Here is a 13,467-nt window from a genome sequence, read left to right as displayed (position 1 = left end):
TGAACAGACATTTTATCTTGAAAGGCAAGTTATACGAACAACAATAAAATGGAGAACAGGCTAAAAAGGTGTCTGCTAATGTGACGGGAATAGGGGGTTTTCTTTTGTGGGCATTTGTGTTCCGTCTTTGTGAGTTGTCATTATGAGTTGATGTTTACATTGTACATTTTCAGTGGTACAGGAGTGATATGAGGAGCAGATACCGGCACACAAGCCTAGAGCGCCCTCTCGTGGCTGTCAGTGTAAAAAAACCCATATATAAGTCACTCCAGAGGACAAGTCCCAGGACCAGCCAAACCATAAAAAACTGCGTCTTACAGTCTGGAAAATATGGTAGTATACTCACAATGGACAATAATGAGATGTTTGGAGATGTTATCCTACTGTATATCTGCAGCCCATGTGTCTTTGTGGCTAGCTTGCTTATATGATCCAAACTGCCTTGGTTGTAAAAACGAATATTTTGTCCCTTGCACAACAGGTGTGACAGGGCATTTCTTCTGGGATGAAATCTCCACAGGCCCTGGAGGATTTGTGTTTTTGTAGACGCACAAACAGCCTGAGGACATGACGCGAGATTGTGGCCAGCGAGTTAGATAAAGACGCGTACACGGTGTTGGCCAAAACAAACACAGAAAAGGAAATGTTCTCTTTACAGAGCAAATTGAGATGAGCAGTCAGTATGTGCTTCTGTGTTTTCCCGTGTCTTTTAGGTACTGTACGTGTGCTGTAAATTAAAAAAAAAAAAAAAGCTTAAAGGGAGGATTCTGTCATCCACACATGTCCTCTGGGAAATGTGTGTACGCGCCGCTGACTCCTCTGTGACCTTTTCATACATGATTAGGAACTCTAATCAACTGAGTGTCACTCCCTAGAAATACAGCATATCCCATTTCATGCTGCTGTCATGTTGCTGGCTGCTTGTCACTACGGTAACTGCTGCATCATGTCAAAACTCTCAACGCTTTTTAGAAAAGCCTCCAAGAGCATGGAAGGGATGGAGTGACAGGGTTCTTTTTTGCAACTGAGACAGACCTGGGAATCAGACTGAAAAGGAGGATTGTGAAAGATTAGAAAAATGTGTCATTTGATCATGAGACGAAGATCCAAATCATCTTTGGGGGGGAAAACACGTTACAAAACGTGAATGACTTACTGTATCATTAGTCAAATACGCCACAGTACAGAATCATTCAAACATTGCACAGTAAAAGGAGTGAAAGACGTGAAAGAAAGGTTATAGTTGCCAAAATGTGCATTGTTTGTCAGCTGAGCTTTGTTGTTGGGGAAAGTGTTCTTTATATGTGCTGAATCAGCGTGAAACGTAATAGGAGGCGTTTATCAACCTACCTTATGCCTACCTCACACACGGGGCAACAAAAACCAACACTTAAGTAACATGTGGAGCGTACAATGTAAATGCACCACACACCACCCTATGCGGGTATCGAAATAGACAATTACACACTTAAACACATGCAAAACAATAATATTTAATAGTCATTTCGTACCCACAAGCCAGGCTGGGAAGCCCACATGCACAATCGAAAATTACCCAGCATGTTTTGCAGGTTATACATTCGTGTAAAATAGTATTTTTCGTGTGTACATTTCAATGCATAGTCTAAAAAGGCCGTAGTTACATTGTGTGGTCCGCATGTGTTTATTTGAATTTACTTAGACACCATATTACACGTATTGTAACTTGTATTAGGACTAGCTTTGTGCAGACATGTCTTGCGACACATTTAAATATTGCTCTGCTGCTAGTATGTGGAATACTGTACATGTGGCGAGAGCGCACGATGAACATATACAGTTACAGTATATACGAATGCTACCTGACATAAATAGAGTAACCTGCCAAAACATGCACATGCCCACTCCAAACATGGTGGTAGCAACGGGCTACACAGCAGATGTTGCCTTCTCCTATGAGCAGGAGCGCTTTCTTCTGTTCGAACATGTCTTGCTGCATGGATGAGCACATGCATACAGACGCCAAGACAGCTGTCTGCCATGCATAATGTGTCCTTTGAGACCCCCCCCTGGCAGGTGGAAAACCACTAGAGTCTTGGGCATCTCACCACTATGGGAAGGTCTGCAAGCATATGGCTCTGAATAGGGATGCGCACAGGTTTTCCTAGAATTTGCCTGCATGCAGTTAAGATGCAATGAGGTCCTTGTGAATGAGGAATGACGGTGATGGGGTGAGCTTTGGTGTATACTTTATGGCCTCATTATTGCCTTGCTATTTGCTGTCGACCAGATGACGCTGCAATGAGACAAGTCTCTACCATGGCATTTTTTCAGACATTCATTGTTCACAGCCTACTTCTCCACTGCTATAATAATAATCAATAACAAAGGATGATTGAAGAGTGGGGTGGTTACGGATCTGTAAAATTGGACACACGAAGGACTCTGATAACAACGGTCAACAAAACATAGAAGAGCATGGCGCGTGCAAGCCCTGCACATCCGCACGAAGGTACAATGGGCTTTCTCTTGCCAGCGTTCTCCACACGCCAGAACACTGCGTGTGACAGTGATGGAAGGCTGGACAGCCTCAGAAATATGAGGAATAAAATATTGCCACGGTCTAAAATAAGGCTCCATTTGAAAGGAGAATATATCAAATCATGATATATTATTTAGAATACAATGTTAATTATATTTCCTTTTACAACAATAGCATCTGGCCCTCATAGTGCTTGCAGAGAAGATGCTGGCTCTTGGACAAATATAGATGATGCTGCACGTGTACACCCAGTTTGCATCCGACAGTAATTCGTCTGTTAGAAGCTTTTAGTATTTCAATGAATAATTGATTATTTGTTCTCATTTTTAATGGCGCTACTGTATTCATCAGTGGAGGATAAACATTTGTTATTGATTTGGAAAATAAATTAGTTCTTCCAATCCAGTCGTTTATGGTCAGGCCGGTGAAAGGTTTGCTGTTCCAGATCCTTTTTTTTAGTGTTTTAGTGTTGTAGCGTTGTTGTTGTCTACTGCAGATAAGAGTTGTGTTTCGTTTATCTTACAGTCCAGTTGATATGATCTTTAATATTTGTCCACCTCCTTAAGGTCTTTGATGATAAGAACTTTCGATTTTTTTGGCCCACCATTTATTGTGACTAATATTTTGTCATCTTCTCTTCCAGCTCGACACTTGGCAGAGTGTGTTCACGTCCTTGCTCGGCTCCTCGGCGCTGTACTGGAGAGCTTCAGTGTCTTTTTTTCTTTCTTTTTATCTGATAACACTTTCATCATCTTTTCCCAAAGAGTCTCCCATGATTCAACAACTAAATCCATCTATTTGTAGATATGTGTGTCTTGGAGCTCTTCCTCGGGGACAGGAGATTGTGTCGTGTGTTGCCCCCGAGGCGTTTCGTTACTAAGTTATCTTGTTGATCGTCAGTTAGCTTGTCTGGCTCTCAGTTAGTAGCAGCGTCACCGTTCCCAGTTTGTCTTTTCCAAAGAATCCGTATCGGACGCAATAACATTGTCATTCTGTACGTATCAGGAACAATCACAACACTTCAAACCTGACAAAGGCTGCTTCAACCTCAAAGCCTGGACACTCCATACACACAGAAACAATCTGGTGTTTGCTGTCCAGTGAATTTAGCAATGCACTGACTTTCACATTGGGGGAACCAAGCAGCAGATGCGTGTTACAACACAAATGGACCAACTCTTCAGGTCAAGACAAATACACATATTCTGGAGAGATAAGCCAGATGTTTGAAAGGGGATTGAGGAAGGCCACCTACATGAAGGTTGAAAAACCATCTCTGAACAGAGGGGGAGTGCTGCCACACCTCCGACCCCCACATATAGGGCCCTATGATTTCCACGTTAATGGAATCATGGAATTGGCCAATAAAAATGGAATCTACTATTAAATGTGGGCTCTCACGGAAATTGACAGTGTGAATGAAATGTTGTAACAGTGAGGAGAAGAAACGTGTGGGGAAATATTTTCCCAGCGGACTGCTCATTCATAGCGGGAAGGCCTCACAAACACTAACCAGCCCCCTCCTGAACTAAACACGTCGAGGTTGTAACTGGAAACGCCGGCTAAGTCGGCATAAAAACTTCGAAACTCGTACTTGTCAGCAAGCGTGAGCTCACGTTCAGCAGTGGTCAGTGTGAGCTAGCTGGGTTAGCTTAGTTTAGCATGTGTGCGCCACTCGGGCTGTATGAGTTGTGCTTTATCGCTTCTTAACATAACGGAGCGTTTTACTTCGTGACTTTGTGCCAGTTGTGAGTGAAATAGGGACGACAGCCAAGGCTGCAAGAGGCACCCAGGTAGCGCTTTCGCTTAGCAACCGTCAAAACACACGTCACACTTCTGGCCTTCAAAATAAAAACGGCACACATCCTGTCTAATAGTGGTAACAAAATAAGTGTGGCATAAAAAATAGCTTACATCAACAAAGCTATTCCGATTACATCTGCAACTACGTCTTCTTTAACCACAAGCACGGATGTGATCGTTTGTTGAGGATTTTGTAGCAATGAAAAGTTCGACGAGTTAGCGAAGCTACATCCGTTCCTGAAGTACTGGACATAATTGTGCAGTGATGTATTGCATCAATAAAGGTCAAGATTTTTGCATTTATTTAACTGCCATTTTATGCACTGAAACAAAAACACAAGAAATAAAATCAGTGTAAAAAGTAATAAACAGAAATGTAAAAAGTTAAAACAGAAAAAAAGAAATTTAGAAAAAAATAAAATGGATTTCATAGGGCCCTGCACGTACACTGCTGTGCTTGCATCCCTTCCCAAAAGGTTCAATAATTTAGCCTCAAGCAAGCAACAAAAACAACCTTTTAGTTTTAGGTGCATCCAGGACCATTGTTAAAAGTGATTGGAATACGAGCAAGGCTGATTCCACTCCAACAACTGTCGTTGGCTGGCGGACACGCCACTGTATCTCATCAACTGTTCTTTTGCACTACGACAGAGTGGAAACATTTGTGTTTGGGCCGTGCCTCAACCTAAGAGAATAACTACTTTGGATTCTGCACCATCCCCTCCTACAAGAGCTTTCCTATGGCGTCGTGAGCATGAACTGATGAATCCTGCTCAGATGACAGGCGTAACGTCTTCTAAGACAACCTGAACAGTCCAGTTGTGATCGAGCCTGAGAATATTCGCAGGCACAATCGGTATCTCACACCGACGTATGTTTAAAGCCACGCTGTCAGACAATCCTGTGATCGTGTTCTAAGAGATCGTGTTCTCTTGTTCCAAGAGTCTGGAGCTCAGGCGTACAGTAAGCATCCGTTCTGTTGAGCAGGAAGTGAACCCCCCCCCCACACAAATGTCACCTGCTTTATCAGGCCACAGCTGGGCCAAGTATTCACCAAGTACAAGTACAAACGAATACATTCCAGTCCAGAAGCAGTTTTACTGTGGTGGGTGAGAGCATGAATCAGTCTGCAGGCACACAGAAAATATGAAGTTTGCAAGTTTTATTGGGGAATTAATTCCATAATTCCATAATTCTAAGTGTACGACACTGCCACATGGTACCAATACACACTCAAATGGCGGCTAAATTAACAATTAGTCATTTGCTCAAAAATACACCTAGAAGCTGATGAACAAAAACAAAAACTAATTGTAAAGGAATACAATCTCTGCGTTTGGGATAATCGTACGGCTTGTTGTGTGCCAATCTGTTCTTCCCAAAGGTAATCAAAGGGACGGTTTCATTTCTGTTCGTGGCAAAAACACAACTGATACAAGACATTCAGTCAGTTCACAAAGAGACGATACACAAGATTGGGTCTACAAGAATGAGATGAGATGAGATTTTAACGTATAATGAAAAAATACGACAATATATTGCAATCTACTCATTTAATTTCTACTGTGCTAAACTCTTCTGCACTCTGTGTATGCTATCGAGACAAAGAGATTGTATGACCGACAAAAAGGCTCACTCCGTTCTCGTCGTTGTTCTACGGAGCAAACGCGCTGAGTTGCTGAAACCGATGCACAGAGTGAACTCTCTTCCTGCCTGTTTGGAGGCGGAAGACGATGAAAGCAGACACGCATGCACATGGCCATGTATCGAGGCCAGCAACATGACGAAGTACATTTCGATGTATTGTGCGATGAATTCATTATTATCGTCCCAGGCCTACTAACCACAAGACTTGTTTTTCCCAAATAGAAATCTTGAAAATGTTGATGTCAAATTGAACCGTTATAATACAGCATAAACACCTGAGTTTGGAATTGTATTACTGCTTTCTTCCAGCCATAACTTCCTTACTTTACAAGTGATTGTCACGTCAGATATGACTTGATAGAAACTAAAATAAATGGTTGTTAGTCTCGATAACGATATGCATTCTTTGCATGATCGTTGGTCACACTGCATCAAGTTAGTACTAGGTACAAATAAATACATGAATAAATACCTCCAGAATGTGGTGGAGGGCCGCACAACAGAACCACTCCTTGGCCTTCCCGCACTGAAACAGAGCTTCTTCTGTGGGTTTTGAAGTTTTCCAAGTCTGCAAAAAGACACAACAACATCAGTCAAATGCAGCCTCGTCTTCTGTTGTTGCTGCTACATGCAATTACTGTGTCACACAAGGTTTAGTAAATGAACATCAGCGGTTGTCTTGTTTGTTGTTATTCAAGGTCAAACAAAGCGCTGCACAGCTGGCATGGACACAATGGCAACACTGGCAAGTGTCACCTGGTACTGCTGTTTGCTTTCTGTTTGCATCTGGTATTCCAGTATTCAAACATTCTTCTGGAAGCCTGAAATGAAAACATGTTTTTGTACTTCCTATTATTAGAGCAACTTTGGTACAAAGCCACAGTGCTTAGCAAACTCATCTCTTCGGTGTTTAAATAAATATAACAATATTAACTGAAGGAATACAACAGGGACTTGTGCTAAATCAATCCTGTTATGTTAGCGGGACATTTGTAATCAAACTGTCATCGCAGATGTCAAGCTTATCACATTTGCGATGACACATAATGAGAGCCAAATCGAACTTGCAGGCCTTCCTTTTCATGATGTTTCCATGCGAGAAAGTCCCTGTGGTTTTGAAAGTCACATTCAACTCCTGGAGGCGTTTTGGACAGCATGTTGCATGTGATGCAGATGCAGAAATACTTTATCACATCATCGCAAATGGGTGTAAGATGAAAATAGTCAAAGCATCAGCATCCAAAGGTTCCTCGTCACCATTCATTCTAATCACCATGAATTCATATTAGAAATATATCTCCAGTATGGTTTTCAACACACGAGTTAATATCAACTCCAGATCATACATGACGGAAACTAAGTAATACACACATCACATTTGCATATCCACTCTGCATAATAACGTGACTGAGGTGCGAAAATGTCTTGACTTATTATTATTACGGATTCCTTCTTGGTTGAGCAGGGGATGAACCTCTCAATTAAGCTTCTGATTTACAATCCAGTACTCACCTGAGAGAACACAAGCTGCAGTATGTGACTCATCTCAACACATAGCACCTTACATACATACCCTATCTTAACAATCTATTCGTCTCTATCTCCATCCATCCATCCATCCAACTGCTCCTTTTCAAGATTCAAGATTCAAGATTGTACCCCTGGAAGTTGGAGGCTAACCCTGCTGACTCTGGGCTAAAGGCAGGCTGTACCTGAAGCGTTTGCCAGTTGATCAGTGGTACTGGCACGGAGCAGAAAAAAACACTTTGTTGGCTAACAGTTACAAAAGCAACATTCATTATTGAAGTTAAGATTGGTGGTGGTGGGGGGGGGGGGGGTGTCCCTGGTGGTTTCTAAATGTTTGCATGGATATTCTATGGAAACCAATCGTTGATCTCAGACAGGTTCTGTGCTGAAGATATCTCATCGTCTGCAGTTGTAAGGCCCTTTGGATGTACTGCCAAATTCTCTGAAATTACTTTGGCGACATCTTATGTTGGCAACGCCTGTTGTGAATACAAATTGTATGCTCCCTCAAAACTATGACATCTTTGGCACTATTTTGAGTGCACATTCTAGAGTGGCCCAACACCAGCCCAAGGCAGACTTGAGTAATATTCTTCCTTGTCAGGTGTTTGGGTGAAGTTTGAAACAAACAATTGTTTAGCAGAGAGGTGATCTGACATCCAGCATTCAATGCATCCAATTTTCTACAGCACATCCTGTGCAGAGTCACATGGAAGCCGGACCCTATCCCAGCTGACTTTGTGCAAGAGGCAGGGTACACCCTGGTCGTACAATGTATACTGGTCGTATTACACTATCCGGATTTTAAAAAGATCCAATACATGGAATCAACCAGCCCAAATTTCTAAATGACCACTGCACATGTATCATCTGAGATTTATGTACTGCACATTTAAAAACAATTTAAAAAACAAGAATTAAACAATTAAAAACAAGTACAAAATGAAAAGTAACATACTGTAAATATCAGTGTAGATGCAGATGCAGCCAGTGGGCTTTGCCCAGACAACCCTCAAGCAACATAGCATCAAATGCAATTTGGAATTACCCATTAGAGCCTGTTGAATATAAAATGATCTGGCTTGATGATTCATGAACGGAGTACCTGTAACCTAGTATAAGGTAACGCCATATTGCCTGAAATATATTTAACCGCCTCCTAATGTTTCACTTAACATGAATCTCTCCTGAACCTACAAGTGTCCAAGAGGCAGGTAAAAAGTCAGGCTGTCTATCGTGAGAATGAATTTCAGACTTTGCATTGTTTTGTGGACGCTTGATATGATCCTCTGTCTGACCATATCTAAGCTTCACCGATGTCAATCAACTAACCGGCCAACCAGCCTGGGGTCGTTACTGGAGCTAATTCAAATTGGCAGCCGTATTCTGGGAAGGGCAGAAGGAAGAGCAGGGTATGGATACATGACACCTCAGGAGTATGCAATTGTTCCAGAGCAAGGGAACATGGAACCTTTCCATCATCATCGTCCTGATCAGCTGCACTCTGTCTGAGGCAAACCCAGTCAGTTATGCAGAGTCCATCTGACCTCAGATCAATGACAAGGTCAACGACAGGATGATTGCTGAATCAAATACATTCAGAGACAAGACGGATTCATCATCCATGAGAAGAATTAAATCACGCAGGCTGCGCACTGACTACCGTGATTTGAACAATAAAACACATTTTCTAAGAAGTGAATTCACTAAGCCTGAAAGCCACTAAGCTACTGAACAGATAAGCTAATAAGATACTGCGGGTTGGTGGTTTTTTTGGCAAGTAGATATCACCTAAGCGTACTGTACTGCCACCACACCCCACTTATGGAGGACCACTTTATTTTTATTTACAAAACTAAAAAGTCAGACAGCATGAAGAATAAATAATCCAGCAGAAAGTGAATCTTTCCATAGTGATATACCAGGGGCCCGTTGCACCAAACTAGGGTAAGGGATTAAGCCGGGATATCTTGATTATCCTGGTTCAATTTATCCGTGAAGTGGTTGCACAAAAGTGGGATAGTGGATAGTGGGACATGATCCGACAGGTTACCGTGAAGATTTATTCGGTGGAGTTAGTCTGCTCCAGACCAAGCTCAGGTCCCGGATATATTTAATCTCATCCCTTTTCTCAGTCAGCAGTCACCACAAATGGAAAGCAATAATTATCCCACTGCCCACTACACATTATCACATTCAAATACCCCCATTTGTGATAATTCATTTCAATCCTTGATCATTTAGATCAGTTGGTCGCCAACCTTTTTGGACCCACGGACCGGCTTGTGTTCCCACAAATCTCCCGCGGACCAGGGGAGAGTTGGTACATGATAGCCATCTAATTTGTCTTATTTATTATGTATTGTGTAAAACTAAGATATGAACAACATCAAATTAAAAGCACAAAATGAATGCAGACCCACCATCCACCAGTACAAGCCTGGAGTTTGTTTTCCAGATGATGACATGGCTGTTTGATGTGTGTGCTAAAAGGCAGTGTGCTAGCATGAATGAACTTGAGACAAACGTGCACATTAGCACTCAATAAGTCATCAAAACTTACCTTTATGCATTCCCACATGGTATCAGTGTCATTTGACACCAAATATGAGGGGAAAGAAAAACAGTAAAAATACAGTATAGTAGTCTACCTGTGCAGCACATGCACGATGGTGCGTTCAGGGACCGTTGAACATTGTGGGACGGGTCACCGCTTGCAGAAAAACAACATATAAATGCCAAAAGTATGAGATTTGTAACTGTGTATTATTTTTTAAATAAAATAATGGCCCTTATTGATATGCATTTAGTGTACATAAAAAATACACTTGTAAATAACTACATCAAATTTTCTTTATCATTGCACCTGAAAGCTTCCCAAGGTCCGGTTCGGCCCCACCCATGGACCGGTACTGGGCCGTGGCCCAGTGGTTGGGGACCCCTGATTTAGATGATGTTTTATTCATTTATTAGATAATTTACAGTGTCACACATACAAGATTTCAACTATAAAATAGTGGGCTGTAATAATGGTAAAAAACGTATTTTTAAGTCATAAACAGGTTTTCTATGCTCTAACTATACAAAAATATTCAGTTCATTAATATTGAATGCTACTTCACTTTTCGCGGTCGGATGTGGAACCAATTAACTGCGATAAATGAGGGACAACTGTAATTGTAATTAAAGGTAAACATGCATCGGGGGTATTTGTGAATTGATACTGCTGTAGTATTAGAGCTGTGACTTCATTTCAATTAATTACATGAAAAAAACACGTAAAGGAATGTCACTTTTCTATTCTTGCAGAATGTTTCTGCTTTCCACTACTGAATACTGATCCACAACATGAGTGACATCTGAACAGAAGTTACACTAACAACAAAGTTAAGCGATTTAGAAAATAATTTTAAAAGTGCCCGATGGTTACGTGCCAGTTGAACAAGACCAGACTTTAGGTTAGGTTGGTCTCGTCCAGTGCTTCTCAAATTAGTGGGGTGGGCCCCCCTGAAGTGGGCGAGGTGAACTGTAGGCAGGGAGGCACTTTCAATATTAGTGCAGACGTTGCAACATGTATGAATTTGTCCTACTCAGCATGCGATTTGACTCTTGCATACGCTGGTATGCTCCACTGCGCTCCATTTTGTTGCATTTCGCTGGCTTCAGTTTTGAGTTCAGTCTGTACAGTTGAAATAAATAAATATATTTTATCAGTTTCTCAATAGTATTTCAAATCGGGAGTGGCGGCGCGAAAACATTTCTGTCCCCCATTGGGGGCATGACAGACAATAATTGAGAACCACTGGTCTAGTCCAACTTGACAGAGAAACTGAGTGCCGTGGATTGCACTGGAAGACGTTCAAAACATTAGAGCATAGTCAGTTGAAAATAGTAGACGAAAAGAACAGCTTAAGTCATCCTTCAACTCAAAAAACCTTTGGAATTTTCTTGATATAAAAGGAAGCATTTCAGAAACTGTGTTTTAGCATCTAGAATAATAACTTTAGTTTTGGTATAAAGTGCTTTGCAATCCTTTGTATCAAGAACAATCCAGTAGATTTTTGTACATCCTTCCTGGATTTTTAAAGTATTCCACTTTTCTTTGAGGTTTTGTATTTTAAACAGATTTATAAAATCACGGCAATTTGAATTTTGTTCTCTTCTTTTAGAATTTTTTTGTGCTTATTTTAAGCAGAATAAAACCAATTTTAGTACTGTTTTTCCCTTGATTTTAAAAGCAGTGCACTTACTTTCATCTAAAGGCCTGACAGAAGGTTAGATAAAAGCCTCCCAAAAAATGAGTCTATAGAACAAAGTGGACAAGAACAAGAGACCTAAGATCTAAGGTATTGGATTTACTCAGAGAAGAGTATATTTGGGGTTTTTGGCTGACATCAAAGCATTTGTGATTTGTGGTGTGTGTGCTTCACTAAAGCGACTGATTTTTTTTTTTTTTTTTACTTCATCCTGATAGGCTGAGTGTCGCCAAAGCTGACGGCGTACAGAAGTAGAGAAACAAAACAACTCTGCTCCCTTCCACCTAATCCACTGCCTCTCAACAGCCAAGAAAGCGCAAAGGAAGTATTATGTAGAGGGATTTAGTGGAAAGCATCATTTACAACATGGCTGTTAGCTTCAGACACAATGGGGAGTTGGGATTTTCAGAAACAAATAAAAAGGAAACCATAAAACCACACAGTGACTAAAGGAAATCCCAAATAATACATCAATTAATATTTCAATATAACGCGGACCTGAGTGACTTTTTACATTTGCAAGAATAAATGAGTACAAATTTGACACACAATTTCCATTAGAATCAGTATAATTTTCAATAAGGAAGGGTCTAACAATGATTAATGGCCTCGCAACAAGTAAAAGTGATGTCCCATCTTAATCTATTAGCATCAATTACCGCAAAGCTGGTCTGACATTACAAATAATGTTCCAGATTAGGCAGATGATCACATTCCAGACAGAAATGCGTTCTAAATACCAGCACAACTCATCATACTTCAAGTAGCCTCACAAACCGTGACCAGGAGGGCCTTTACCATTTTAAACTCATCACAAACAACCAACCAACCAACCAACCAACCAACCAACCTTATAGCGCCAAAATATTTGAGAGAAGGTTGAGGTGGTTAAACTACTCTCACAGTTTCACTGTAAATACAAAAAAACATACAAATATTCCCCAAAAAGATTATAATAAACAAACATAACATATTACAAAACACAGCATGATGATATGACACCCATTTATGAACGCTGCATCTTTACAAATAAATAAATACAAATTGATATCAATTATATAATTATATCAAATATATACCAGTCCAGGGTGTACCCCGCCAGCTGGGATAGGCTCCAGCATACCTAGTGAAGATGAAGATGGATGGATGTCAATAAAATTAAAATAGATTTTATGAAATATAAAATAGTAAAAAAAAAGTAATTACCAGAACATTATCACAATGAATGTGACAAATTTCAACAATCGACAGTCAAACCTCTATTTTCGAACGCCGTAGTTTAGGTATGATTCAGTTTTCGACAAAACTGTTGGTCACAATTTTGCCTCGGTACACCGTCTCACTTAAGTTGCGTGTAAAAAATTTTGCGCATGTTAAACTATAAATATTCTCTATAAAATGTACTTTTTGTTAGTAGTTTGGGTGTCTGGAATAGATAAAACATGACGAAATTTCTTGTGTAGAGAAAAGCTGTCTCACGGGGACAGGTCGGCCTGAAGTTTGTGAGCTATGACATTGATTGCTATTGTGAATGATACACGTAACATACGTAATATGGAAGAGGCAGAGCACGAGGCAGGATTCGAACCGCACATTAAGTAGTTTATACACACTATAAACCTTGCGATTCAATCTACCTCAGTGTTCCCAGCGTCACTCGCTCGTGACATGTGTCGGGTTTTTTTGACCGGATTTCCATAGCTGGCAAGGTGT

The 13,467-nt window shown here is 40.7% G+C and overlaps 1 protein-coding gene across 3 annotated transcripts in view; it reads right to left on the bottom strand.

Annotated features, from left to right (window-relative positions):
• Positions 1 to 13,467, bottom strand: part of LOC129186123 (contactin-4-like) — a 140,340-nt gene that overhangs the window by 85,178 nt on the left and 41,695 nt on the right. For all 3 annotated transcript variants that reach the window (XM_054784030.1, XM_054784032.1, XM_054784031.1), the window contains exon 5: positions 6,444 to 6,539. In XM_054784030.1, coding sequence (XP_054640005.1) covers positions 6,444 to 6,539 — 96 coding nt within the window. The remainder of the gene's footprint in view (positions 1 to 6,443; positions 6,540 to 13,467) is intronic.

The sequence above is a fragment of the Dunckerocampus dactyliophorus genome, chromosome 8 (genome assembly GCF_027744805.1).
Source record: "Dunckerocampus dactyliophorus isolate RoL2022-P2 chromosome 8, RoL_Ddac_1.1, whole genome shotgun sequence".
NCBI classification, from domain to species: domain Eukaryota; kingdom Metazoa; phylum Chordata; class Actinopteri; order Syngnathiformes; family Syngnathidae; genus Dunckerocampus; species Dunckerocampus dactyliophorus.
This window is presented reverse-complemented; position numbering and strand designations above follow the sequence as displayed.